The sequence below is a fragment of the Aspergillus versicolor genome (assembly GCF_001890125.1).
Source record: "Aspergillus versicolor CBS 583.65 unplaced genomic scaffold ASPVEscaffold_1, whole genome shotgun sequence".
NCBI lineage: Eukaryota > Fungi > Ascomycota > Eurotiomycetes > Eurotiales > Aspergillaceae > Aspergillus > Aspergillus versicolor.
Window position 1 is genome coordinate 3,732,649 of NW_024467524.1, and position 25,642 is coordinate 3,758,290.

The 25,642-nt window shown below is 51.2% G+C and overlaps 11 protein-coding genes across 11 annotated transcripts; 6 read left to right on the top strand and 5 right to left on the bottom strand.

The window, feature by feature from the left end:
- Positions 1-31: 31 nt before the first annotated feature.
- On the top strand, positions 32-1,151 carry ASPVEDRAFT_24180 (dual specificity protein phosphatase family protein; the record flags this gene model as incomplete). The annotated part of the gene is made up of 2 exons (XM_040809635.1): positions 32-116; positions 172-1,151. The coding sequence occupies 2 exons, from the start codon at positions 32-34 to the stop codon at positions 1,149-1,151; spliced, it is 1,065 nt and encodes a 354-aa protein (XP_040662969.1).
- Positions 1,152-1,476: 325 nt separating this feature from the next.
- On the top strand, positions 1,477-3,202 carry ASPVEDRAFT_278312 (uncharacterized protein). The gene is made up of 4 exons (XM_040810052.1): positions 1,477-1,740; positions 1,813-2,238; positions 2,308-2,802; positions 2,867-3,202. The coding sequence occupies exons 1-4, from the start codon at positions 1,711-1,713 to the stop codon at positions 2,930-2,932; spliced, it is 1,017 nt and encodes a 338-aa protein (XP_040662970.1). The 5' UTR covers positions 1,477-1,710; the 3' UTR covers positions 2,933-3,202.
- Positions 3,203-3,976: 774 nt separating this feature from the next.
- Positions 3,977-8,654, bottom strand: ASPVEDRAFT_278345 (uncharacterized protein). The gene is made up of 6 exons (XM_040810053.1): positions 8,624-8,654; positions 7,909-8,518; positions 7,729-7,847; positions 7,186-7,673; positions 6,314-7,124; positions 3,977-6,258 (listed from the first exon to the last, which is right to left on the bottom strand). Exons 2-6 carry the CDS (start codon positions 8,362-8,364, stop codon positions 4,110-4,112), a joined length of 4,023 nt encoding a protein of 1,340 aa, XP_040662971.1. The 5' UTR covers positions 8,365-8,518; positions 8,624-8,654; the 3' UTR covers positions 3,977-4,109.
- Positions 8,655-9,363: 709 nt separating this feature from the next.
- ASPVEDRAFT_36607 (basic secretory family protein) lies at positions 9,364-10,582 on the top strand. Its single transcript, XM_040811243.1, has one exon. The coding sequence runs from the start codon at positions 9,596-9,598 to the stop codon at positions 10,541-10,543; it is 948 nt and encodes a 315-aa protein (XP_040662972.1). The 5' UTR covers positions 9,364-9,595; the 3' UTR covers positions 10,544-10,582.
- A 232-nt stretch (positions 10,583-10,814) lies between these two features.
- Positions 10,815-12,457, bottom strand: ASPVEDRAFT_36608 (mitochondrial 54S ribosomal protein mL44). The gene has a single exon (XM_040811244.1). The coding sequence runs from the start codon at positions 12,313-12,315 to the stop codon at positions 11,101-11,103; it is 1,215 nt and encodes a 404-aa protein (XP_040662973.1). The 5' UTR covers positions 12,316-12,457; the 3' UTR covers positions 10,815-11,100.
- Positions 12,458-12,639: 182 nt separating this feature from the next.
- ASPVEDRAFT_49250 (uncharacterized protein) lies at positions 12,640-13,039 on the top strand (the record flags this gene model as incomplete). Its single annotated transcript, XM_040814140.1, has 3 exons — positions 12,640-12,662; positions 12,725-12,907; positions 12,982-13,039. 3 exons carry the CDS (start codon positions 12,640-12,642, stop codon positions 13,037-13,039), a joined length of 264 nt encoding a protein of 87 aa, XP_040662974.1.
- Positions 12,656-14,520, bottom strand: ASPVEDRAFT_183659 (ribokinase family protein). The gene is made up of 5 exons (XM_040808913.1): positions 14,373-14,520; positions 14,054-14,314; positions 12,982-14,001; positions 12,725-12,907; positions 12,656-12,662 (listed from the first exon to the last, which is right to left on the bottom strand). Exons 1-3 carry the CDS (start codon positions 14,449-14,451, stop codon positions 13,148-13,150), a joined length of 1,194 nt encoding a protein of 397 aa, XP_040662975.1. The 5' UTR covers positions 14,452-14,520; the 3' UTR covers positions 12,656-12,662; positions 12,725-12,907; positions 12,982-13,147.
- Positions 14,521-14,887: 367 nt separating this feature from the next.
- On the top strand, positions 14,888-16,694 carry capA (adenylate cyclase-binding protein; the record flags this gene model as incomplete). Its single annotated transcript, XM_040805713.1, has 4 exons — positions 14,888-14,934; positions 15,047-15,296; positions 15,357-15,658; positions 15,719-16,694. The coding sequence occupies 4 exons, from the start codon at positions 14,888-14,890 to the stop codon at positions 16,692-16,694; spliced, it is 1,575 nt and encodes a 524-aa protein (XP_040662976.1).
- Positions 16,695-17,909: 1,215 nt separating this feature from the next.
- ASPVEDRAFT_78945 (uncharacterized protein) lies at positions 17,910-20,231 on the bottom strand (the record flags this gene model as incomplete). The annotated part of the gene is made up of 2 exons (XM_040816627.1): positions 17,910-19,841; positions 19,956-20,231. The coding sequence occupies 2 exons, from the start codon at positions 20,229-20,231 to the stop codon at positions 17,910-17,912; spliced, it is 2,208 nt and encodes a 735-aa protein (XP_040662977.1).
- Positions 20,232-21,339: 1,108 nt separating this feature from the next.
- ASPVEDRAFT_36614 (uncharacterized protein) lies at positions 21,340-22,433 on the top strand. The gene is made up of 2 exons (XM_040811245.1): positions 21,340-21,712; positions 21,784-22,433. Exons 1-2 carry the CDS (start codon positions 21,580-21,582, stop codon positions 22,266-22,268), a joined length of 618 nt encoding a protein of 205 aa, XP_040662978.1. The 5' UTR covers positions 21,340-21,579; the 3' UTR covers positions 22,269-22,433.
- A 49-nt stretch (positions 22,434-22,482) lies between these two features.
- On the bottom strand, positions 22,483-25,620 carry ASPVEDRAFT_24189 (exocyst subunit SEC5; the record flags this gene model as incomplete). Its single annotated transcript, XM_040809636.1, has 2 exons — positions 22,483-23,214; positions 23,266-25,620. 2 exons carry the CDS (start codon positions 25,618-25,620, stop codon positions 22,483-22,485), a joined length of 3,087 nt encoding a protein of 1,028 aa, XP_040662979.1.
- Positions 25,621-25,642: the final 22 nt, after the last annotated feature.

Genomic DNA, 25,642 nt, shown 5'->3' on the forward strand with positions numbered 1-25,642 from the left:
TGTCGTTCCATGAAAGCACAGCGTTTGTAGTATGGCAGGCACCAATGGCTTTCACTGCCTAGCGGGCGAAGTCGGCCATTCCGAAAAAGGGAAATGTGGGCCTGAGGAACCCCAAAGTACGTATCTAAACTTCCCAGTGTTCCCAGCTCACTTTCTTACAACACAACTCAGCAAATCAGCGACTATACCCCCACGGCAAGATGGAACCTGTATATCCAGGCACAGAATCACCAATGTCGGGGAACGCTGAATCCCAGTATATTCGGAACCACCAATACACCCAACGGGTTCCATCTTCTCACTACCCCGACGTCCATTACAATGGCTACAATCAACCAGATATCCAGCCAGCTGGCGTTAGTTCCCATCCTTATAAGGAAGGCGAGTTTGCCAGCACCGACTTCTTCCAACGGGTCGATCCGCAGATGTTCACACTGCCACAGACTGAGATTGAGTGGTCCTACAACTTGCGCCGAGCCGCACAGCGTATCTTGCCATTCCTCTATTTGGGACCATGGAGTTGCCTTTCAAGCAAAGAGTGGCTGAAAGATGAGGGCATCACTCTGTTGCTGGGGGTCCGGGATCAACGCCTGGCGCACTCACGACTTTTCTCGGGACAGAAAGCCGCGAACGATGTGGGGGTTGAGTCTGATTCTTTTGACATCGTGAACGGCCAAGATCTTATTTCGAGATTGCCACAGACGATACGACGCATCAATGATCATATCTGCCCGCCAGTGGCTCCGGAAGGTGGTGCGCAAATTCCGCGAAAGGTTCTCGTATTCTGCGAAACGGGGAACGGTCTATCCGCGCTGGTCGTGGTGGCGTACTGCATGGTGATGCTTAACATGCCGTTGGGTCAAACATTAAACTTCATCCACTCCCAAAGATTCTGCATTGATATGGAAGATGCCTTTAAACCACTACTGGTGGCATTCGAGGGACTTTTGGAGGCCAAGCGCGATGTTGAAAATGCGAACAGGACTGTGGGCGCGACCTCGAATTTGGCCCCTCCGATGATGACCCTGTCCAAGAAGCGAAGCTTTGCAGATCAGCAAGAGGACGAGAAAAGAAACGACGACAATATGGAAATAGAAGCTTCTTCTTTGGACAGGAAACCTCAGGCACCGTTTCAGGATCGTTGGGGATAATGGGTATTGTCTTGGTTTCTCTGTGAAGGATTGTCTTCCATGAGCGTACAGCCTTCCTATTCTTTGTCGCTACTTAATTACTTCCTGTAATCAGGTTTTGTCTCACAAATTTGAGACTTTACACAACTTTCAGGCATGAGAATATGAATTACCTTCATAATTAACATGAAGAGATACCCACTGTTCTCATTGTTATTGTTTTGCCTAAAGAAGCAGCCGAGTTCACATCAACAGTCAGTTATTCACTCATGGCAGCATGATAATAATATCAATTGCCTCTTAACTGCCTATTTTTTTTCTTATTCTCTTATTTTCTCCTCTTATCTGTAGGCGGGAACTTTCACACAGATACATTTCACTCATACCTGTCACTTCAAAGTCAGTGTCATTCACTCTACATTTTAGTGATTGATTAGACAGCTTCTAACAGCCTATCTCTACTGTCTGACCAGAATCCTTGTCTATCTCTTCTCGTTCAATATTCTTATCAGTGCATTGCCTTACCTTCCCACGAGCAAGAACAAGGCACATTCAAACCCGCCGACCGACATTCGTGGCCATGAAACTTCGACACTCCATCCGTCCTCCGGTACGTTTTAGTGATGAGATAGTCTACTCCCCAACATCTCCACGGCGTATGCGGAAAGATAACATGGTCAAGAATCCGCAATATATTGATTACATTCCGAACCAACGCCCTGCTGCGTTCCCGACGCGGGATTTCGCACGCGCCTCCGAACAAAATGGAAACGCAGAGGATGGATTAAGTCAAAACAACCAGACAAACGGGAGGAAGAGCCTAGGAAGCCCCAGTTTGTTGGCGGCCAACGCCGAGAGCCATGGAGACAACTCTTTGTCTGCTGTCTTAGAGGGCATACCGGCGGATCAGCTTGACAATTTCATTGCGAGCAATGGGGACCTAAATCCGATATGGGTTAGCAATATGGCTAAGATGGAGGCTTCGGGGAAGAACTTCCCCGAGGACTCCATGGATCTGGATGTAAATACGGGGTACGCTGCATATGAAGCTATGGTTCTGGATATGGAAGACACTGATGTGGATGGAACAATGTCTGAGGCTCCCGGGGTAAGCTGCGTTGACTCAGACTCTAACGAGTGGTCATTCGAAGAGGCGTCACTAACATCTCAACCTCAGCCTTCTTCGACAGGACCACGAGACCCAAGCTGGAGCGATCTCTCACGCCGAATGAAAGCTGAAATACTGGACAATCTACTCGGGTGCTACAGCCGCCGCACCGTGTGCCGTATGCTCGGATTGACCGACGAGGAACGCAGTGCTATTAAGGACCTCATAGGATATCGCCGGGAGCAAGACAATTTGGAAGATAACCTGCTGAAAGCCATGCGGGCAAAACAATTGAGAGAATTTATGAAAATCGACAACAGTCTTCGAAACCACGTCCAATCAGAACCCCTCGGTTTCAAGAAAGCTTCTCGCCACACGTTCCGCAGGCTGAACAAACTCATCAATCCGAACGTCGACTTCTTTGCTTGCGAAAGCTCTGAGCTTACGGCTGCAAGGAATTTCCTACGCAGACGAGAGATAGAGGCTAAAGCTGCGGGAAGTTGGGGGAATGAGATTGGTCTTTCTCAGCCCTACAAAAACGGGGGAGGAGCGTCTTCTAAAATGGTTGGTTTAGATGGAGGCCCTGGCCCTAACCCCGTCGAAGCCATCTGTCTAACGTCCAACCAAGCAAAAGCGCCCTCCACCTGCACATCCACCACCTCTACGACCACTAAGTCTACTGCCCCTCAACTAAAATCATCTGCCGCAGTGAAACAAGGGTCTACAGTCAGCCCCAGAGAATCACCAGCCAGCAGCAGCTCGGAATTCCAGCAACTTAATCGTGATTTAACTACGCCGGCCAAATTACTCACCCTCCGCAACAGAGAAAAGGTCGACATCGAAAGGAATAATGGCGAGAAGGGAGACTCACAACAGATCGACATCGATGGTTGTCGGGATTTATCGGTATCCGCCCTCACGGTGGGGGATTCCCCATGCCCTAAGAACGCCCCGCCCTCTTTCGAGGAGCTTGCCCTAGAACAGCCGCAGCAATCCCACCACCAGCAACAATCTGTCAACATTGGACAGAGAGCGAACTCGTCTTTGACAAATAATTTGGCCCGGCTGTCTAAAACGACCGAAGATGGAAACTCCCACTTGGAACATGACGTCCGGAGATTGAATAGCGACCCATCTCCACAGTGCCCAGGGCCGTCGGCTCTCCTTGACAGCGACAACCTCTCAAAAATCACACAGGAGCCAGGAGGTGCTAAGCAATACACAGAGAACCAGATGTCATGTCAAGATCAAACATTTACTAATAGTACGGAAAGTCATACGAACAGTCTCGTCACTGAACTCAACCCGACAGGAGTGGTCAAATCCGACACTCTCGTTCCTGTGTCGCCATCTTCAACACCAACGGACGATATCGGTGGATTATCGTCAAGTCCAGAGACGAGGCGGCTCCGGTTCTCAAGTCCCCCGTCACCTGAAACAGTCCATACACGTCCCCTGTCTCCTTCTACGAGCGCATCCTGCGGCACTCACTCTGGCGATGAGGACGAGGATGAAGCTGAGGATGATGAGTTGCTGGAAGACGAGGTCGTGCTTGTCCCCATTAGCCCCCGGGGACATCCTTGGAGAAAGTTCTACAATATTTAATTATTAAACAGGGTAGAAGTTGATTTACAATGATATTGACTAACGAGTCAAAAAAAAAAGTACACGGCACCCTCCGGCCAGTCTGGTGTCCGCCAACACCTTGGACCGGCCGGAGGGGTCAAACAGAAGAAAAACGCCCGCCAGCTTTTCTCTCCCGGTAAAAATAAAAATAAAAATAAAAATAAATCCAAAACTCCAAACGGTGCCCAAAATTCCCAAAAGGGAAAAACAAAAAAACAAACAAACAAAACAAAACAAAAACGCCCTCAATCAACCCGATGCTTCGACTTGTAGTAAAACAACAGACCATGGACGCCCCTGTCGGCGCCACCCAAAATCTTCCAGTATTTATCATCGTCCTGAACCATCACGCGTAGCTCGACACACATTGCAATAATTCTCCGCTTCACACCCATGGACTGGAGCTTTAACGAATCAGTTGCAAGTTCTCCGATGTGTTCTAGGGTACCGTCGGGAAGCTTTCTCTTCTGTTCGTTCATGACGACAAGGGCATGTCCGATTGTTTCAAACCCCTTTCGAAGTATTTTGTGTTGGGGGTCGTCTTTCACATTGGGGAGGTACTCCATAAGAGCGTCAACGATTGCAGATGGTTCGGAGACTTCAACAATGTCATCAATCAGTTGGTCAATAACCTTGACTAGATACCGCGCTATCTCGTAAGGTTTCTGAGCCTCGAGTAGCTGGATTATCGTGCCAGGATAGTGGCAGGAAAAGTATGTCTTCGAGTGAATAAACATGGATTTCACGGTGTAAAGGACCTGCGTCTTGAAGTCCCACACCGAACCGAAGGGGAGTACCTTGTCGCTAGGTGGTTTTTGAGTCACCAACTCGGTAAGCAAAGCTTCGAGCATGGAATCAAATTGTTTTGCATCGGTGAATATCGTATGGTGGAATTCGATGAGACCCTGAAGTTTCCGGTATCCATTCATGTCCATATCCCTGGTTTGGATGCGTGAAATCCCTTTTGCAAGCATCTCACGCGCCTGCACAGGGTTTTGGGACCGAAGAGTAATATCCCGCTTGGTCGGGGTAGCCTCGGACTCCCTTGGTCGATCGCTAAACGGGCGCAAGGCTCGCGAAACCTGGACGTCTGGGGTCTCGTCGCCAGACGGCCTTCCCAAGCCACTGGCACCTTGTGTGTCTGTCATCTCTTTCTCGAGTCGTAAAGGTGATGTGTCGCCTGACTGTGAACCGGGTGTGTTATCGGTTTTCGGCCACGACGGTAAAAGGGGTAAAATGGCTGAGGTACGGCGAGCCCCAGAATTTGCTGAAGCTCTGTCTGAGATGGCCTCTTCGGCAGTCTCATCAATCGATTTCTCTACTCTGTTGTGATGGCTATGCAATGCTTCTGGGGCGACTGGCAAAGCCACAGGGGAAATGAGCCCCGTGGGCGATACCCCCGGTGACAAAACAGGCTCGTGCCTTGAGCCCTCGTCCTCGACCTGCAGTTGGTTTGCGTCAACGGTAGCGTTCGGATAAATGGTTTGGATATCATGCAATTCTTCGTCTGCATCGGCTGGCATCTGTCCGGGAAGTTCTGGCTTCGATCCAGGCTCCGCCTCTGAAGCTGTTCGCGCTTCGACTGCAACTGATTCCGTAGTTTCAACTTCTAAAACCTTTTGATCTTCGTACTTGTTGGGTGAGACTTCTCTGACTTCATGATGTGGCCAACCGGATAGCTCAAGAGAGTCCGCCATAGAATCGACTCTTGGGCTTCCGTGGTCCAGCACGACCTTCTTGGGGGCAGTATCCTCGTCGTTCTTCCTCTCACCATTCTCCTCCCCACTGCTGTTCGTGCGCTTCTTAGGAATACTGATGCTCCCAAAGGGTCGGTCGGGGGTTTGTGTAGGGTCATTTGTGAGTGTAACTCCCATCTTTGTCGGACTTGCATTTTGCAGCGGGTCGCTCTTCTGACGGGGACGTGAAGCACCTCGGTGCTTCGTCCCAGGAGTAGTAGGATGTGCTACCGGAATCCGGGCCGGGCTTCCCCGGGTTGGGCTCTCCTTTTGCGTTGGATGGAAATCGGCAGCGGTCGCAGGGCGTGGGTTGATTTCAAGTTGAGGCTGGCGCGGTTTCGAAGCGCCGGGACGCATAGGAGCGGATGTGAGTGATGAAGTGGGTGTGGCCGTGACGGCTGACCTGGGCTTTTTGCGGGGACGGTTGGCCTGGGCAGGCTGAGCTGCCGCTGTAGGAGGTGGGAATGTTGTGGCGGGTGCAATATTAGGCCTCGCTTTAGCAGCGATCGCTCCCTTTGCCGCGGTCGGACGCCCAGGAGTACTGCTGAACAGTCCTGTCGTCGTGGAAGTTGAGCTCGATACAAACGGATCGTTCATCGGATTCGCTGCATCTTTCTCGATCGTCGCACGATGTTTGGGTGCGATCTCGTTCAGAATCCTATGATCTGTTAGTCAAGTCTTGAACGAAGGTCAAGGCAAGCTAGCCAACTCACTGTTGAGCTTTGTCGGGCCAGGCTTTGTGGAAGTCCCAAAAAGTGAGACGGTATGACTCTCTGTTCTCTGGTCGGGCATCGCTAATACCAGTCTTAATGCACTGGGCGATGCTCGCCAACCCTTCAGGAGTAGTCTTGTGTTTTCCTTGACCATGAATGACAATCCTCAACCAACCAGCGGAAAAGAAGCGGAGGTTGTTATTGTTGCTGGCCGCGGCCGACGTGACGTGGGCCAGAACGCGAGTATTGCAGGTCACATTCTCTAGTAGAGCTCCGACAGTCAGGTTGCCATTGTTGGCAGTGATTTTCTTGGAGTTGCCGCAGAGCTTCATCGCATTGTTCAGGATTATATCGATCATGGGGTCAAGCCGAGTTCCGTTAACACGAGCGAGAGACTGCAACATCTCAAGGCCAGTTGTTTGCATGGTGGTTCTGAGAGAATTCGCGACTTTGAAAATGGCATCAAGAAGAGTTTTGATCCCCGCGAGGTAAGCCTGAGAAAACTCGTGCGGCGCATTCCCATGAGTAACTCGGCGGAGCATAATGATGTTCTTTTCACGCTTCTGCCAATTGGTTTCGTCTTCTTTGCCATTGAAGCATGGCAGCATATCGCGCACTAGCTGCTCCATCTCACGGGCAGATGAGATGTCGCGGGGTTGGACGGTGGTGTCGAGTTCTGGGTGGACACGTCGTGGTGTCGCAGGAGCAGCACGCCGGTCAACAGCGGCATTCGCCGCTCCGGGCGCTTTGTACGTATCGGGTGCTGTGATGTTTGGACGCGTTGGTACGGGTCTATGAATAACTGAGGCATCTAATACACCGTCAGAACCTTCCAACATGCGTTGTTAAAGGGAAGGCTAGCAAAAACTTACGCTCCGTCAAAGCTTCAACTGTCTGCTCCGGATGTGCGGAGACAGCTTGTTGTGATCGAGTGAGAACAGGGGGGTTGCTAACGCCCGTGGCGGCGGGCGCGGAATGGTGAAAAACGGAGTCAATATAATTGTCAGCCGAGGCGGATTCGGTGACGGTTGTAGCGGGATGAGTGCCGCTTGAAGTAGAATAGCCGTGCGAAGTATCAACTCGCGACGCTGGTCGTTGAATGTTACCCCTTGAGGCCGAGTTGTGCAAGGCATCGCCTCTCGAGGGTGGCCTATGTAGGACATCACCCCTAGAAGGTGGGCGGCGTATAGCATCGCCTCGCGATGGTGGACGAACTGAAGGTGGCCTAGTCGATGGCGGTCGGCTAGGAAGTTCTGGTTCAAGCCCAATGGCAATGAGAATGTCGTTCACAATGGCCTTTCGGACGTTATGGTCAGCCATTTGCCGCTGAAGATCAGCCTGAGCATGGGGGGCCGCTTCCCTATCCAAAGATTAATCGCCATACGAGCACACGAGCATCTATAGAGGGAACTTACTTGAAGAGATCCACAATTACCGTCCTCGCAGCCTTGCGAACCTCCTTGTCGGCATCTTCTAGGCATGCAACGGCATCCGGAACGTATTGTCTGAAGCCAATGTGATACTGAGTGACGATCTGCAGGGCAAAGTCAGATAATGGCAGCAAGATGGGATAAGACAGATCAGCAGGTACTCACGCTACTGAGCAAATTGAGGCTTGAATGCCTAAGCCTGGCGTTCTTCGACGTAAGGCCAACTTCGAAAACAGCACGGTCAATCTGCGGAGAAGCAGCGGGCCACATGTCGGTAAATGCTTGGGCAGCGAGGCCTCTGATGCGGTCCTTGTGATCACCCAGTCGGTCCAGGAGACATGAAATGAGTTCCTTGGCGAAGACGGAAACAAGACTGTGCAGCTCCTGTATAAACAGGCGTTTCAAGAAATGGCCAAGAGTGGAGAATCCTGCCGTGATGAGGGCAATATGAGGTGAGGCTATAGCAAGCCGCAAGCCCTCGAAGAGCAGGGGCACTGCTCCCTCTGGAACATTCTTTTGCTTGATGTCAGATTTCACGCCAAGCAGATGGGCTACCTTGACGTCGAGTGAGAGGTTACTATTCTTGAGCACTGCAAGCAGCTCCTCGGACTTTTGCTCCATCCTAGCCGCGAAATGTTCGAGCTCGGGTCGTGCTACGAAGAGAAGAGCATAGATTGTCAAGAAACGAAAAGCGAAGCCAAGTAGGGTAAAAAAGAAGTTCCAGAAGTTGGAAGTGTAAAGCGTAGTGAGAACAAGGGCAATAACTGCCAGAAGGCTGTAAGAGTTTGAATCCATGGTCAGTAAACGTTGTGATCAATGAACATAGAGCAGGGGGTACGAAGCGGTTTAAGGCAGAAGAAAGAGGGAGGGGATTTTATACCAGTATAGACAGAGCAGCTATAGCAGTCGCGACTCAGTGTTCCATCGAGGAGGAAGTAGGTGCGGTGAAGAAGGAGCGACGGCGTCGAACGTGGGCGGCGACCGAAGATGATGTCGAGAAGAACACAAGTTTGGAGAGCGGAGGGGGGGACGATAAGTCGATCCCCGATAAGCGGCAGAGACGAGGCGATAAGCGCTTCTGCTCAATTCCTGGCAGATCAGACGGTTATGGGGGATTCGAAGGAGGGTTTGGCGTGTAAATCGGGGTTGTTGTGAGAAGCGGCGGTGTTGTGGAAGGAGCGAGCGACTCGAGAGGTGGGAGGGGGATGGTGGTGGTGTTGTGTTTGAGTTGTTGATGAGGTGTAGTCACTTTTTTCCAGGCCGGTTACCCACGCCAGGTCGGGCTCGGTTTGTTTACCTTGAGTCCCCACAGTATTGGACATTGCGCATTGGCCGGTGGGCGGCCCACTTCATATCAGGCGTTAGTGCAGGGACGTGAGCTTGTTGGCAAAGAACTCGAGGTCCTCGTTCAGTGTCTGGGGTTCAGAGTTGAATTGTTTAGGTTGCCGCTGTCTCCTGTGTGTCTGATAATCTCTAGTAATCAGTGTGTTTGTGTCCTGTATGTACTCAATTCTGGAAGCGTAGCAGAGCGCATCTATTCTATTTCACGTGCAGTGAACCACTCCAGAGAACCAACGCTGTTCCAGGGTACTTGACTTGCTTTGCCCGAGAGTCTACGGCCGACAAAGTTAGAGTTCAACACGCTTACCTACTAACAGGCTACTCGATGCTTTATGCCTTCAGGCGAGGGGAATTGAACTGTGCGCTAGGCACATCAAGTTGCTGCTGACAGGTAGACTACATACACTCTGCAGTGGCCCCTGCATCCCCCGCCTGTCATCCACCCATCCCACCATCGACGCATCTCTCATCGGCAGCATTTCATAGCACATTTAATACTCAAAAATCAACGATGGCTACCCCTTCAGCGATCCCCAAGATCGGTGTTCCCTCTGACCCCTCCAAGGAACCATCTACAGCCCCCAACTCAACCCACTCCCCCAAACTCCCCGCACCCAAGTTCCGCCTTGAAATCCACGACCTCCGACACCCTGCAGCCCTATTCTTCCTCACCTCCGTGTCCGACCTCACATCTACCCTTGAAACCGCCCTCGCCGAAATTATTAGGAACCTCTACACCCCCTCCGCCCTCGATAAGGCCACCGCTGCGTCCCCGAAACGAAAGCATCCGCCCACGTTCACACCCTCTCTCCCACCGACCCGCTCCGTAACGGTCCTACTACGCGATATCGGCGGGGTCGCCTATACAACTGGCAAGGACATTGACAACGACAACAAAGAAATCCACATCTCCCTTGGGTACATCGAACACTGTGCTACCAAGGCCGATCCCCTCGCCGAGATAGTAGGCGTGCTCACCCATGAGCTCGTCCACTGCTATCAGTACGCTGCCCCGCGTGCCACTATTGACGGTAGGCCCGATAACTGTACCCCTCGCGCCCCCGGTGGTTTAATCGAGGGGATTGCGGACTTTGTGCGCCTCAAGGCGGGACTGAGTCCGCCGCATTGGAGTCGACCGACATGTGCCAAGGACAGGCCTGAAAAGTGGGACTCTGGGTATCAGCATACGGCGTACTTCTTAGCATGGCTGGAGGATGTTCGAGTCGGGAGGGGGGCGGTAGGTCTGCTGAACGATCGGTTGTGTCGCGTTGGCTATGTTGGGGACGGTAAGTCGAAGGAGGCCCAGGAGGAGGGTAGTCACAAGAAGGGAAAGGGCTTTTGGACGGCTTTGTATGGGTCCGAGATCGATCAGCTATGGGACGAGTATGGCACTTGGCTAGATAACCCCAACGGCCAGGGAAACTGGGAGGATGAGCTCATAAATCCGAGCGATAACTAGAACTAGTACGTATAAATAATAAATAATACTTGCTATACCTACTACTACATCGAGCGCTCAACCCTAGCAACACTTAAGGGGCGCCATGGGACAGCGATCTAAACCCTCTCCTGTCAATCGAAGCACCATCCTGTCGGCTGAAGATACGTGGCCAGGCTGCAGCTTCCTCCCGCCGCTTCCAGAACACCCTCGTCCGTGTAGACGGCACCGGCTTGGAATCAAGCAGTATCTACAGAGCTGTACGTCTTTATATTTTGAATGAATAAGTATTAGCAAGCGTTGATTCAATACAACTATCTATGTACCATAAATCTCTAGAACACTGCCCCGCTAGGCTTTGTCCCAACGACTGTTTCAACTGTAAACCATAAGTAACAGTGAAGCCAAGGGTAACGGATATGCAAAAACAACACCAAAATAATATAATAAATTCCCATACTGTACAAGGTCCGATCTTTAATAATTTGGTAAAACATATTGCACACAGGCTCCTGTCCCATCGACTGTAGACAATACACCGTGCAGAAGGGGAGAGCGGCTCTCTACCGCTTGGTTTTTTATGCAACAACCTCACCCAAATCCACATAAACCGGCTTCCAAGGAGCAGCGCCTTCTTCCTCCATCGAACTCGGTACGCGCACTTCCAACGGGCTGTAAAGGTACCACGCCTTAAGGGATGCAACGGCAGCCCTTGTCCGAGCCTCAACTAGGCTGGCGCCTGCGCCCTCGCCCAATTTATCTTTACCGGAGTAAATGCCAACAACAAAGACGGGGTGTCTGCTCCTGCGGCCGGTTTCGCTGATAATCTTGGCGATGGGTGCCTCGTAGTTTTCACGCGCACAGAGTCGGGCTAGGTCGCGCGTCGCCTCGGAGAAGTTGAACAGGTTGGAAACGTCGAGGTGTCGAGAGATAATGTGCTGTTCAAAGAAACGCTTCGCAGCTGCTCTGCCAGCATGGAGATAGACTGCGCCCATAACGGCCCGTACGAAAGAAGTGCTGGCGTGTTCAAGGGTTACTCCTTTGGATTCTTGCGATGTTTGTGGTTCTGAAGGCAGTACGCCCGCGGTATCGGGGTCCCCGAATTCATTGTCGTAGACAACGCTCGAAGAAACTGATTTCCGCCAATGCTTCTGGTCTTCGTAGGTTCGTGTTGAGCCGAAAATACGCTCTGCCTTTACATCGGTCCCCGGCTGAACTCTCGTAAACTGGAGGAGTCCGGGGTTTACCTCACCACCCGGTTCGGCAGCAGCTTCCACACCCCATTCTCTGGCCATTGCAGTGAGTGTTTTTGGGCCGACGTAAGCAAACAATGCCGCCCAGATAACCGTCACAGGTAGCCGTGGATATGTGCAAATGAGGTGTTCCGAGGCATAATTGGTCAGGAGGTCGTGGCCGAGGACGGCGAGCGATGCATTATTGAACTGAGGATTCGGGTCTGCGGAGGGATCAACTAAGCATCGTGCTATTGTTTCGAGCGGTAATCGCGAAGGAAGGTAAAGTCGTGCATGGAGTGCTGCAAGTTTTGCAGACCGACGTGCGACCACGACTCTTGGTGAAGGAAGTTTATTTTGTGGAATAGTGGGCGTTTTGCGAGTAGTAGTAGGAGGAATCGATTGTTCTTCGGCTATTTGTTCACTTGTAGATTGTAAAGGCGCCGAACCTGTTGACTGGAACCGCTTGCTCGAGAAGAGTTGTGGCTGTAACCGGCCACAAGTCCTGGCGCGCGACGATAGGGCCGAGGTGCTCCATCGTTGGAGCTGCAGCCTCTTCATCAGGGCGGTTGTGCGGTCTAAATCGCGTTGACAATAAAGAGAAAGTAAAGAAGAAAAGCAACCCACACCCGGGATGTCAGGCGTTGCGAGTAAAGAAGGGGCTCCGCGCGATCCGCTATACTTTTTGGACACTTGAAAACTTGGGCTTCGGCGGTGGAAAGTCGTCTGAGAAGGATCAAATTATACGCTAAACTACATTTGGATAAATACGTCACGTGAGTGAACGACGGTCCATTCGGGCGGATGGTTGAAGGCATTACCTATCAAACCCACCAGAATTGTCAGCTTTCATCCTTCAAACTACGAAAACACCTATCTGTCGCAATGGGTGGAGGCGGAAAGATCCCGTAAGTCAATTGCCCATTTCTTGCAGTTTCAGTCCGTTCAATTCTTACGAATGTCTCCCCAGATACCCCAAGGAAGTCTGGTCTCCCTCCGGAGGCTGGTACGCTCAACCTGCAAACTGGAGGGCGAATACCGCTATTATCGGTGCCGCCATGATCGGAATCGTCGCTGCGGTATGGAGCATTAGCGCGGAACGCGAACAACGGGATAAGATGCCAGAGCCCGGCCGGTTCTTCCCCAGCCGATAGTCAGTTATCCTTACATGATTGCTACCCGGGTTTGTCCTGAAGATTATACTGATCCGCTTCTATTTGTCTACAGCTGGAGCAAGCAGATTATCGAACACGAGAGGCAACAGACCGCCAAGAACGACTCATAAGGAGTGCCGGTGACGGAAAAGAAAGTTGAGGAGGATGATATGGTATGGCAAGGTCTATGTTCTATAATTATGTGTGCTGTACGACAATAGAAGGGCGTTCTCAATCGTTCAGTTGATCTGCAAGTGCTTTTGGGGAGATTCTTCAAATGTTCGATATAATCCCTGGGTGTACAGACGGACCCGTTCCGTGAATTCAGTTCCGTTCCAATGTTCTTTCCCTTCGAGAGACGTAGACTGGCGAGGCACCCCGATTTGTTCAACGACAAAACCTGCAGCCACGGTGGCAAGGATCAAGGCGACCAGGATTCTGTGCTTTCCAGAAGGCCCGATTACCTCCCGCCAATACGCGGACTCCGCGAGAACTGAATCGATGGCTTTTGCGGAGCGTCTGCCCTCGCTCACCATTCCCTGAGCCATAGCACCTAAGAAGGAGTTTCCAGCCCCTGTTGGATCAACAACTGGAGAACTCGCTGAGGCATTAGGCTGATGATATGCGGGAAGCCAGAGCTTCATGTTCCTAGAATAAGAGTAACAGCCGTCTTTTCCAGCCCTGATAACCAAGTGCCCTTCTCCTCCAGGCCCAACGCCTGATTCAAGGATTCTGTGCACTATGTCCCCGCCGGAGGCACTTCCTTCACTCCAAGCAGGTTTCCCGAACATCATTCCCAGTTCTAGGTCATTGGGGCTCACAATATCGACCTTGCGACATGCCTCTAAGAATTTTTGCAGCTCTTCAGGAGTACACATATCAGGCACGGGCTCCCATACGAAAATGGGTCTATCACTGGGAGAATCAGGAATCGTCGCTTTGCTTTGTAGCTCCTCCCGGCGTCGTAGAATATCCTGTACTATGGATATACAACGGGAGGAAGAACAGACCATGTGGAATGTCTTTGAAAATACCTGGGAGTCCGACAGCATATATGGCTCCAACCGTAATTTGGGCGTCAAGTATTGAAAAGCTACGTCTTGTTATTATCACGCTGGCATCTCGCGAAGGAATTCGAAACTAACCTCGTTCTTCATTGGGCCCGTAACCGTTCCATGCTCTTGTGGTCAATCTTTCGGGGTCAGTCCTAATCAGACAGTCTGTATCCCACGCTTTGATCACATCTAGAACATCTGGTGGAAAATCAGAGCCAACGTCAACAATCCAGCTGACGGATCGCGAGTGCTCTTTTCCAGCAGCGAGACGGGCCCCAATGACGGCAAAAGAAGCCGCACCTCCGAGGACATTCTTAACATTCGGTTGAGCTCCCCCGAAATCAATATCATCTGCATTTCAGCAGTAAGCAAGCGATGCATAGTAGTTGCTAGCAGCTCGATGGCATACCAAGAATGAACATGCCCAGGGTACAGAAGTCGGTATCGCACCTGACTCCGCCCTCTGCAGCACTGCCTTCGCCGGACATGCTGGGCGAACAAAATGAATTATCTAAGAGCAATGGGGTAGTTGAAGCTTTGTCTGGTGGGGGGCCGTCTATCTGGTTATCGTTAAGGCCGAACAATGCAAAAATTACCGTTTTTTACACTAAACGTCATCAAGACCGGGCCGTTTCGGGGCTATGCCGTGCATCAAATCGTATTGTACTGTAAGACCCACACTCCTCAGGAGACAGATGCGCATCGTCAGTTGGCAACAACTTAGCCTTCAATTAATCGCTGTTCCCTTCAGCAGGCTTCTCCATTTGCTCTCCCCTACCTCCAGCGCTGCTTCTTTAACTGCCATCTCCCCGAGCACCTGGATAACCCTTTCCAAGTGTCTCGACAGGGCCCTCGCTGTCTCTTATCTCATCTATTCAAGCTCCATTGCCTGCAGCCTCCTTGCTGCTCCGAGAACCTGACAAGATGGCAGCGACCAGCCATATGCACAATTTGACCACCCTCATTAAGCGGTAAATAGCCATCCTCTTTTATTTACTTGTCGCATAGCGAATTACTCTCTGGGCTGCAATGTTTCCAACTTTTGTCACCTTTCCGAGACTAATGGTGTACATCCATTTCCAGGCTCGAAGCCGCAACCTCCCGCCTGGAGGATATGGCGATGTCGTTAGATGACCCCGCCACCCAGAAGGCACCTGAAGGTGCAGCAGTCTTGGACTCGCAACCTTCCGAACGGCCTGCACCTACCGCTGCCCCGGCACCTGTACCCGCTTCTCTTCCGTCCCAGATTGAAGACTTCGACACGTTGATCGACAAGGATGTTGGGAACTTTGTCCAACTAGGTAATAAGATTGGAGGGCTTGTCGCAGAGCAGGTAGGCTTCCTTGAGCTCGAGAAGCCGGCTGAATAGGTTGCTCACTCATCTGTCCCATAGGCCAACGCTGTCCTCCAGGCCTTCAAGGCGGAGCGCACCTACCTCTACGTTTCGGCCAAGGCGAAGAAGCCAGAAATCCAACCGCCCGAGCTTATGACTGAGCTTCACACTGCCTCTGACGCAATCAACAATATCCGGGAGTCCAACAGGGCTTCGCCTCTTATAGACCACCTGAGTGCCATTGCCGAAGGCATCGTTGCTCTGGGTTGGTTTTTTGCGCCCAAGCCTGCCGATTTCGTTGATGAAATGCTTGGAGGAATTCAGTACTATGGCAACAAGGTGCTAAAGGAATACAAGGAGAAGTATGTTCTTAGATTGAAATCGGGTGTCAGGTTGTACGACAGATGCTGACGAACTTGCAGGGATCGTACCCATTATGACTACATCCAAGCGTACTACCAAATCTTCAAGTCTCTTTCCGCCTACCTCCGCAATTACTACCCTAAAGGCTTGACATGGAACGATAAGGATGGAATTGATGCGCTGGAGGCTCTTCAGCAGGTCAAGGGCAGCCCTGGTCCTAATGCTGGCGGCGCAGCGCCTCCACCTCCACCCCCAGTGCCTACTTTAAACATCCCCGGTGGTGCCCCTCCACCTCCGCCACCGCCTCCTCCCCCCATGATCCCCGACCAGAACGCGGGCTCCTCGTCGGACATGACTGCAGTCTTTGCCCAGCTAAATCAGGGCGACGCTGTCACGCAAGGTCTCCGCAAGGTCGACAAGTCCGAAATGACACATAAGAACCCGAATCTCCGAGCCAGCTCAACTGTTCCCGAGAGCCCTAATTCTAGCACCCGTTCCAAGTCCCCTGCCCCCAGCAAAAAGCCCAAGCCAGAGAACATGCGGAGCCGGAAGCCGCCTCGCAAGGATCTCGAGGGTACGAAATGGTTCATTGAAAACTTCGACAACCCCGGCGAGATTGTCGAAATCCCTGCTAAGCAGAACCATTCCATCCTCATCTCTCGGTGCAACAAGACGATACTTAAGGTATCTAGTAAGGCTAACGCAATTGCCATTGACAACTGCCACGGCCTCTCCATCATCGTTGATTCCCTTGTCAGCAGCCTAGACGTCGTTAAGTGCACCAAGTTTGCCCTTCAGATTGATGGAGTCGCTCCTACCCTACTCATGGACCAGGTTGACGGCGCTACTGTCTACCTATCCTCTCAGAGCCTGGAAACCGAGATCTTGTCGAGCAAGTGCACGGCCCTCAACATCATGCTTCCTCCCAAGGAAGGCACGGACGAGGATACCAAGGAGTGTCCGGTCCCAGAGCAGATCAAGACCTCCATTAAGAACGGCGTTCTAGTCAACGAGATTGTCGAGCATGTGGGTTAGGAAACTCAATCTGTCTCAATATATGTATTTAGGAAGTAGTAAAGGGCCAGATAAGGGTCGGGCGTCTTGGATATCAACTTCTTGCTGAGCAGTTTTGATAGCATTCACAAGCTCCGAGAACACTCGCTCCCTATGCAGATAGACAGAAGCAGGTGCTATATACTAAATTCTACTACCAACAGTCGTCGTAGCCCCATATTGTGAATACTCTTCCTAGACTGGGTAAATAGGTATGTAGTTGTTAGGCCGGCCTAGCGCTCCTTCTCTTTTTGTAAACCCATAACCTGCCTGCCTGCCTGCCTGCCTGCCTGCCTGTCTGCGGGCCGTGGCCAACGCCCTACCTAGTCAGGGCAAGCAGCAAGCAAATGGGTCGATCCTTAGCAGCGGCTTGTCAGTAAGTACCGTACTACCAGTTGTTCGTTCATTCAAGTGCCTACAGTCAAAAATCTATAATCGACGAACTCCGGTGGTGATATCACTAATTGGTCCCTGTCTTTAAGAATATCCCTCTCGTAACAGTCATGTTTTCCATTGGCAGATAAGCTCAAAGAGAGGAGGTGAGAAAGGAAATGGGTAGTACGCCCCGGGGCACCCGGAGCCCTAGGTCTAGGTGAGGCCCATCCCCGGGAAGCCCAACACTCTAAGCTACGGTCCCTGCCCTGGTCCCCGGGAAGTATGGTTTCTGGGTCCGGGTCACAGCGCGTTCCAAACACTAGGTAACTAAACTAGGTTTCGACCAAGGAAATAGTAGTCAATAGTAATAGTATTATTCTGTTTAAACACTTTAAGTACATCCAATCGATTCGCCAAACAGTGTCAGGCAAACCAAAAAAAGAGTGATAAGAATAATGATGGATTCATATTTAATAGCCCCCAGACTCCGGGGCTTGTGGCAGCCTTAAAAGACAGAAGGAAAAAAAGCGAGTCGAGAGGGAGCCCGCTCCAAGGCTCAGATTGCGCAAGATGGGTATATTGTAAAATCAGGGAAAGAGTATACGTTGTGTTCTGCGCCTGGCGAGAGTGAGCGCTGCTCAGGTTGTTATATAAAAGTGGAAGATGGGCCTGCATCTCCGGGAGTCTTTTTGATCTATTATGGGTCGCGTAATGGGAAAGGCAGGGGGCAGATACACAGCAAGAGCATCACCCTTTTGGAGGTGGGATGATATCCGCTCCTAGGAAGCAAGGGTGTAGTGTGGCTTCCCTTTTTGTATCAAATTACAACTCATGCCCTTCATGAAACCTGTCTGGATTGTGAACGTCCAGGCCGCGAAGCTTTCTGGCTAACAGACTTTCACCTTCGGGACTTCCAGTAGAGCCTAGTTGATAACCACCGTATCCCGCATCTCCTTTGTTAAGTTTGCTGTAACTCTCTTGTTCAGGAGCCTGCATTTCGGACGGGGCCGGAGTACCTTGTGGGACAATTTCACTTCGAATTGAGGGAATAGGTCGGAAAGGGTGTGGTGGGCGCTCATCAGTTGCGCGGAAGTTTGGAGGGCGAGGGGAAGCCCCCCGTGATCCTTTTTCGGCGGCCAGTCTTGAGTTTACCCGTAGCGGGTTGGGTTCACGGGGCGATTTATACGGCGAATAGCGAGGTTCAGGATGCTGAATTTCGTTTCTGAGCTTCTCCTTACCATCAGGTACGCGGTTGGCGAATACAACACGAATACTGGAGTGGAGATAATAACGGCCTCTAGATGGACAGCAGATGTTTAGATGAATCAGATACCTCAGGACGGGCTTGTCCTTTGGATCATCCGAGTTCGACAACGATGCCTCGGGGCGATCAGTGCCGTAGTTTGACCGGGCAGACAAGGGCATGTCAAGAATCGGACCAGCCGAATAGCTTCTTTGTCGAATGAACGTTTTTGTTCCAGGGTCCATATCACTCAGGTCATATGGAACAAGGAATAATTTTACGGCGGTCTTGTTCGGGTTCTTTATGATGACCTGCAGTTGGCCTTGCTCTGGAATCCGGTAACAGCCACCAGAAGGAGATTTGGGCGACTCTGTCCTTCTGTGTCTCTTTTCTATTCTGCGTAGAGTTTCTTGATCGTTGTGCTTAGTCTGTATAGCATCCTCGGTACGATGACTATTGAAGTTGTCCACTGGGCTCTGGGGGCGTCTGCGCCGCCGACTATTGCTTGATGTGTCTCTCGGTAACGAGTTCTCTAGGTCAATCGTCCCAACATATGGACTAGGGCTATCATCGGAGATCGTGCGTCCATTTCCGGAGGTTGGATAACTGTAGAAAACGGCTGGAAACGGAACCGTAACATGTGGTGGACATTTGAGACCGGCTTTGGTTTTGCTTTTGCCCAAAACACCAATTTGGGCAGTGAAATCCAAGGGTTTCGACGGGCAGGTTGACATTCTGCCGCGAAGGATTGACTCTTCGTACGATCCAACCATTGGGGCGTGAGTCCTACAAGATACTTCGGAAGAAAGTGATGGTCTTCTAGGCCTCGGCGAAGATCCTTGAACGGACGAAGCCAGTTGAAGACTATATGACGAAGCCAGCGATCGGCGGGGGTTGCGCGAACCATTGGATAGCGAGCCCCATCTTATTGGGTGATTGGCTCCAGATTGCGCCTGCAAGTCTCGAAATGTGTCTGGCGGAAGCGTTCGTCGTCGGTTAGCCTTGTCGAATAAAGTTGTTGGATTCTCGGTGTCCGTCCGAGGAGAGAAATCCAAGTCGGTATTGTTTGCCTGGTGAACCAGAGGGCTAGTCGGCGTCTTGAGGACATAGCCAGACGAAAATGATCCAAGAGACGGCGCCGGTGAGGGGTTTGCCTCGGATACTTGGGCTTCGAGAGCTTGTAACGGAGCGGTTTGTGTTCGCGACGGAAAAGACGGAGCAAACCACGGCGTGGTAGGAGAAGAGGAGAAGAAAGGGAGGCCAATGTTGGCCCTCCGGTCAGGTATTGGGGATTGTGGTATTTGCTGCTGCTGCTCGAGTTGCGGCGTACCCTCTCGAAAGTCGCCGGAATGGAGCGCCGAGCGGGGACGTTCAATTTCACCCGGGGATGCAAGCTCTGAGCTGCGTTCTGGGAATTCTTCAGGTATATCGCTTCCAAAAGATTGTTCGTTCGTCCTTGGAGGCTTTTCTGGGGTACGTAGCAAGTGGTGATCTGCCTCCGGGTCTCCTGTCTATGAAAATGATGCTTGTTAGCATATTGAGGAGCACGAATATGGTATGAAACGACCAAGACCGTGGAGTGGAAAACATAGGCATTGGGCGAGAGGTCCTCGAGGTAAATTTACCGAGCAGTATTGCGGCCAATTTGGACTTTCTGCAGTTTTGATGTAATGGATCAATTCTTCTCGATCATGCGCATGAAGCCGTGCGGCCGGGCTCGAATTTCTCGGGTGGTGCTCGTAATAATTTCGGTCCATGTTATGGGATGAATCAATATTTCTCTCAGCTTCATGGTAATTTAACCAGCTGGGGTGGTATCGGCGCTCGTCTTGGGTCCTTTGCTGGTCATCAGACCAGAGGTCGTAGAACTGCCGACTATCGGGGTCCTGAAAGATAGGCATTGTCACCGGCATATCGGGAGGCAAGTGTGGCCTATATAGGGCGCAACCATCGCAACAGAGAAGCCTCGAAGAAGGTTGGTATAGCCTTAACAGTTGTCTGAGGGGGGCGATGGGTGTGTGGAGTGATTGAAGTAATATACTCAGCGGTGGCGGCAAGTATCGGTGTGGATAAAGACTATCGATAAAGAAATGCGACAAGGCCCGATAAGGGATGTTGGAGGTTCTCTCGTAATGACGACGGTAGTCAAGTCCGGAAGCTCAAAGAACGCAGAGAGGCCGGTATTCTTGTCTACCGGGGACAAAAAGGTGTGGTGAGGGAGGAGTAATGAAATAAGAGGACGGAGGACCGCGGGTTTCGACTTTGGACATGGGAGTCATCGCCCTTCCCCACCCGCATCCCTCACGTTCCCGATATAGACCTCATGCGCGGCCGCTGAGAAACGGCCCAAATCTCGTCTTTCATCATTCTTGTGTCATCCCTAAAACTAATATTCTATTTACTGTACACGCACAAATTACTCCAAGTCTCCAGTCGACATCCCGTTGATGATTTACCACTAATTGGTTATAACTATATATTTGGGTACGGTTGGGCTGGTGAAACCTCATATGATGGCGATTGCAACAGCAAATGGTCCAATGCGCCCTCCGTACCTTCTGCTCCTAGCGCGATTAATACTGGGTTTCCCGCCGCTCAATTTCGGGTCATAGGTTGTAACCGGAGACTCAACCCCTTCTAAAACGTGGGTAAGTCAGCGTCGTAGGCGTGGTGGATCTGGTCAGTTGACTCGAGTACCTTGCCATTCGGAAGGTGGTACGTACCTTATGGTCTTGCTGAGACGGAGTTTCCGGCTTAACTTCTCAGCAGTCGCTCTCCTGGGACTGAGTTACACTAGTTTAATCATGTCCTTTTCTGGTCGGATCGTATAACCTTTCCAGGTATAATGCTGATTGCCTCGCCAACATAATATATTTTGGCAGGCGGCCTCATCATTCTGACCGCATGGCTTGAGTGCTTCTGCTTGGGCCGCTTGGGACAAACCCATTCCAAATGGTCGCACAGACTCAGTCCGTAGAGAAATCCGTAAAAAACTCGTCCTTACCTGAGGGGTAGTCTACAACCCATTTCCTCAATGCCTTCCCCTAAGAATGAATGTTCCATGGTCCCGCAGCATTGGGTGGAAGTAACGGGCGAGAACCAAGCTAGACCAAAACAGGAAACCCGTCTGATTGCTGGCGCCGTCTTATCGAAGATTTTCCAAAAGTTCTTGGAGAACATACCCAGCCAGCACTCTAAAATCTTCTCCCCAGACTTGCACTCGAAATAATCCACGGTCTATCTCTCAAAATGGTACCCAAACGCCCTCTCGAAAAGGCGCCCTCTGGCAAAAAGCCCCAACCTGACGCCACGGCCAACAAGAAGCGCAAGGGCTTCTCCGTCGGTCCTGCAAATCTACCCGACGGCACCTATCGTCGCAAAGGTACTCATCCTATAGCGGACTGCATGCCAGACAAATTATCACACAGTTAACTAACATTACCTTCCCACTAGCCCAAAAAATCAAAGCCGACCTGATCCAAAAAGCCAAGGTCAAGAAGGAGTATGCCAAAGTAAAAGCCGCCGAACTCGCCGCGCCCCAGCCGAAGCAATTTTATCTCCGGCGAGAAGAGGAGGAAAGGAAGGATGAGGATGGCAAAGAGCAGGTCGCAGAGCCTGCAGGCTTGGAACTCCACCCGGATCGACAGGCGATGGTGGATTCTGGCGAACCGGCGCCTGAGCAGGTAGAAGGGAGAGGAGGACCAGGAGGACGGAAAAACCGAAAACCAAAGCCCTCGGCATTTGCAAAGGAGATGGAGATTGCGGAAAAGAGAAGGCAGGCAGCCGAGAAGAAGAGAGAGCAACGCGAGTTTAGGGCGAAGGATAGAGAGGCTATGGCGCGGGCGAAGCGGCCGGACCAGCATGGAAAGAGGAGATTAGGGAGAGAGAGCCAAGTTTTGCTCAGTCGGGTTCAGAGGATGGTCGGCGAGTCTGCGTAGATGCAGAAGGCTGGACAAAAAAGTGATTTCTTGCAAGCATGATGATACCCGATGTATGATGGTTATTGTTTTGTTTTACCTTTTTTTTAACGTATAATTTGTATAGACGGATGGTACTTTTCTATTTAGCCCAAGGAATTGAACATTTTAAAATCGTCATGAAGCTAATATATGGATATATAGTATAATTTCTTAACCGAGAGGAGCTGGTAACTCAGGCAGAAGTAGGTTTCTGTGAATTGCCACTTCTCGGCTTCCTAAAGCAAGCAAACTCGCCCTTGGTTTTCTCTCTTAGTCTCTTCAGGATACCCCTCATTTCGCCTAGCTCAGACTGAAGGCGAGCCCTCGCTTCGTGGGTGGTCCGACGATCTAGTTCCACGTATATTTGACTTTGTACGCCGGAAGCCTCCTCTGAAGAATACTGCGACATCGTCTGGGCGATGAACTCCGTGTCGAGAGTAGCTTGTATCAACGAGTTCAGGGAGTACGAAGGCCGTGAGTTGAAAGCGCTCATGAGGGATTTGGATACTTGTGTTAATAGGTGTGTGAGGACGATCGATAGCAGTGGTGAGTGTCCAGCAGTGGCTGATCGGCTTGCTGTAGAGGATGATGTGGAGGGAATGGTTGTTGAAATTTCCGTGTGGACAAGTACAAGTATTAGCATTGCATTGTACACATACGGCCGTACTTGCTCGGGACGGGATGCCGGGGGTTCCCAAGTTGGGGATGTGACGCCTTCCATAATAATGCTCTTCAGACTGCTGATTGTAGGCTCCGTGTAGGACTGGAATAACCGTTGGTCAACCTGATCAAGGAACTGCCGGATTATTTTGGCTTCATCTGCTAGCGTCACTGAGAATGAAGACTCGAAGTTGGCGACAAGCTGTGGAACAAGGTCTGCTTGAAGCGCCTTTATATTTGAGAGTGTGAGGAGGATTCGAACATTCTATAAGTTGGTTAAACACGTTCTAACTCAAAGGGATCAAATCTGACTTACTCTGTTTTGAGAATCGACAGCGTCTGCCGCAAGAAGAGCCGATAACCCATCATTCTTGCTGTGAGCTGCTGTAGATTCCGGCACAGACCATTCATCATTCTCTTCCTGAGTGGTCGGATGTTCTGCTGTTTCAACAAGACCACCAAGAGCCTTCTCGATGCTGATTATGAACTCCCGACGAACCATTTGCAGTAGTTTGGTAGATGGCTGCGAAACCACGGCGACAGTCCCCGGCCTCGCCATTGCTTCAGACATGAAAAGGATTTTCTGCAGTCCAGTGAGTACGGCATTCTGGAAATTGACAAATAATGTCGGCATTTTTGTGAGATCTCTTCGTTTTGGGTCCCGCGTCCAATCTTCCAACATTCTACAGACTTCCGCATCTTTCTCCCATGCCGAACAAGCGATGCGTATAGCGCGTTCCCTTATGACACTCACAAGCCCTCTGAGTAGTTCGCGAGTGTTGCTGCTGCTTGCGACCGGTTCTAGATTCGCCATCTCACCTGCCGCAGCTCCAATTATAACAAGGAATTGACCCAGATAATTGATTCCGCTGAGAGAGTTCGAAAAGGGTGGCCAAAAAGCGTAGTCCTCCCATAGTTCACCGCGTTTGGGGGATGGGAAGGGAATATTCTTTGGATCGAGCTTGAAGCGCGACTCGGTCGGTGTCACTCCCAGACTTATAGGGCTACTAGGGCTCGCTGGTGAGACTGGGGACGTGAGAAGAGAGACATCATCTACCGGTGGTTCGGCGAACAACGAGAGGACACCATCTCGAACTAGACTAACTAGCTCAATAAGGCCTTTTTGTAGATCTCTGATATCGCTGGAGGCAAATTTGTGGTGTTTCCGACTTTCGCCTTCGAATCCCGCCGGGAGAAGTTTCTGTTTATTACCGTCGATGAACGATTGCGCGACTTCCCAGAAATCCAAAACCTCGCCAAGGATGCCTCCATGTGATGATAACAGCCTGGTCAGGTATGTATGGACACATTCCCAAAGCTCTATCACTTGATCAGAGTCTGGAAGTGGTGATGGCTCCGCTGAGCCGTCCTGGGGAGCTCTGCGCAAATATGAAGCCATCTCCTGAGGTGTAGGCTCTGCCCCGCTAGCGAGACGACGTCTAAGAATTTCTATCTCGACCTTGCCGCGATCACAGAAAGCCTTTGTCTTCGCCCTTAGGTAGTCGTAACGGCTAAGAAGCCACACCCAGATAGGGTTGTCGTCCACCCCTAGTTCCAATAAAGCGCCAATCAACTCCATGTATTCCTCCACCGGGCCGGAGGTTGTAATTCTTGTAGATGTGCTCGGAGCCTCATTGAGGCGCCTCCAAAGGTCGCCCTTGAATCCGTGGATCTGTTGATCGACATCAATCCACATCCTACCCAATGCTAATATAACATGAGCTTCTTCGTCCGTCAATGCTCGACCTTCCCTGGTCGCGGCATCGGCAATGACCTTTGCATCCTGAGTAAGAGCCCTCGCCTTGCGATATTGCTCGAACACAGATTCATAGTCCCTCTGCTTGATAGATTTTGAGAGAAGCCCGCCGATATCGTACACCTCTCGGTGCCTCTCCATGCTCTCAACGACGGCCTTTAGCATTTCTTCTCTCTCGCGTCCGCTCAATGCTGGGCCCCAGACTTCCTCCGCCTTCACAGATGCTTCCGTTAGAGGAACCCTAATACCCTTCACACCATAGTCGCTCTCCTTCAGCAACGCGTTCTTTTTCGAATCTGCATTTGAGGGAGGGAAGTCATGTCCGGAAATCCTCCGCAGGTGGCTCGCCGACCTGCGATGAGTCGTCAAGTCCTGTTCCCTTCCTTGGTGCCTCATCTCCGTGTATACACTGTCAATCGTTGCTTTGGCCCGGACAAACCTCTCGAAGTTTGCTTCGACAAGGACCTTCAGCGAGGCCGACTTCTGGTCGATAGATTGAGAAAGGAAATTGAGGCCTTCAACGAGGGTTTTAATCGATGCATCGGAATGGACCTGCGATAGAAAAAGTGCGGGGGAGAACCCCGTTGAGGAGAGGAGGAAGCGATTCCGTAGCCGGTTATCATCAGCGACCGCCAACCCTCGCTTCTTCAGGGAACTAAGAACACTGTTCCTCGAGCCTAACGGATCAGGCTCGTCAACCTTGACAAGGTTCTCCCGACCACTGTTTCCCTTTAACGATCCCGGACTAGGACCAGTCCGACTGTTGCTCCGGTCGAGGACATGGTAACTGGATCTCGAACCACCGTGCTGGAGAGCCGCGTCCTCCTCCTCATCTTCATCATCCAGCTCCGTAGGCCATTCCTCTGGATATGCCGATGGTAGATTGTAGAAGTGGGCGACGTCGGCGTCAGTCATCCTGGCGAGCGCAGGCCTGAGC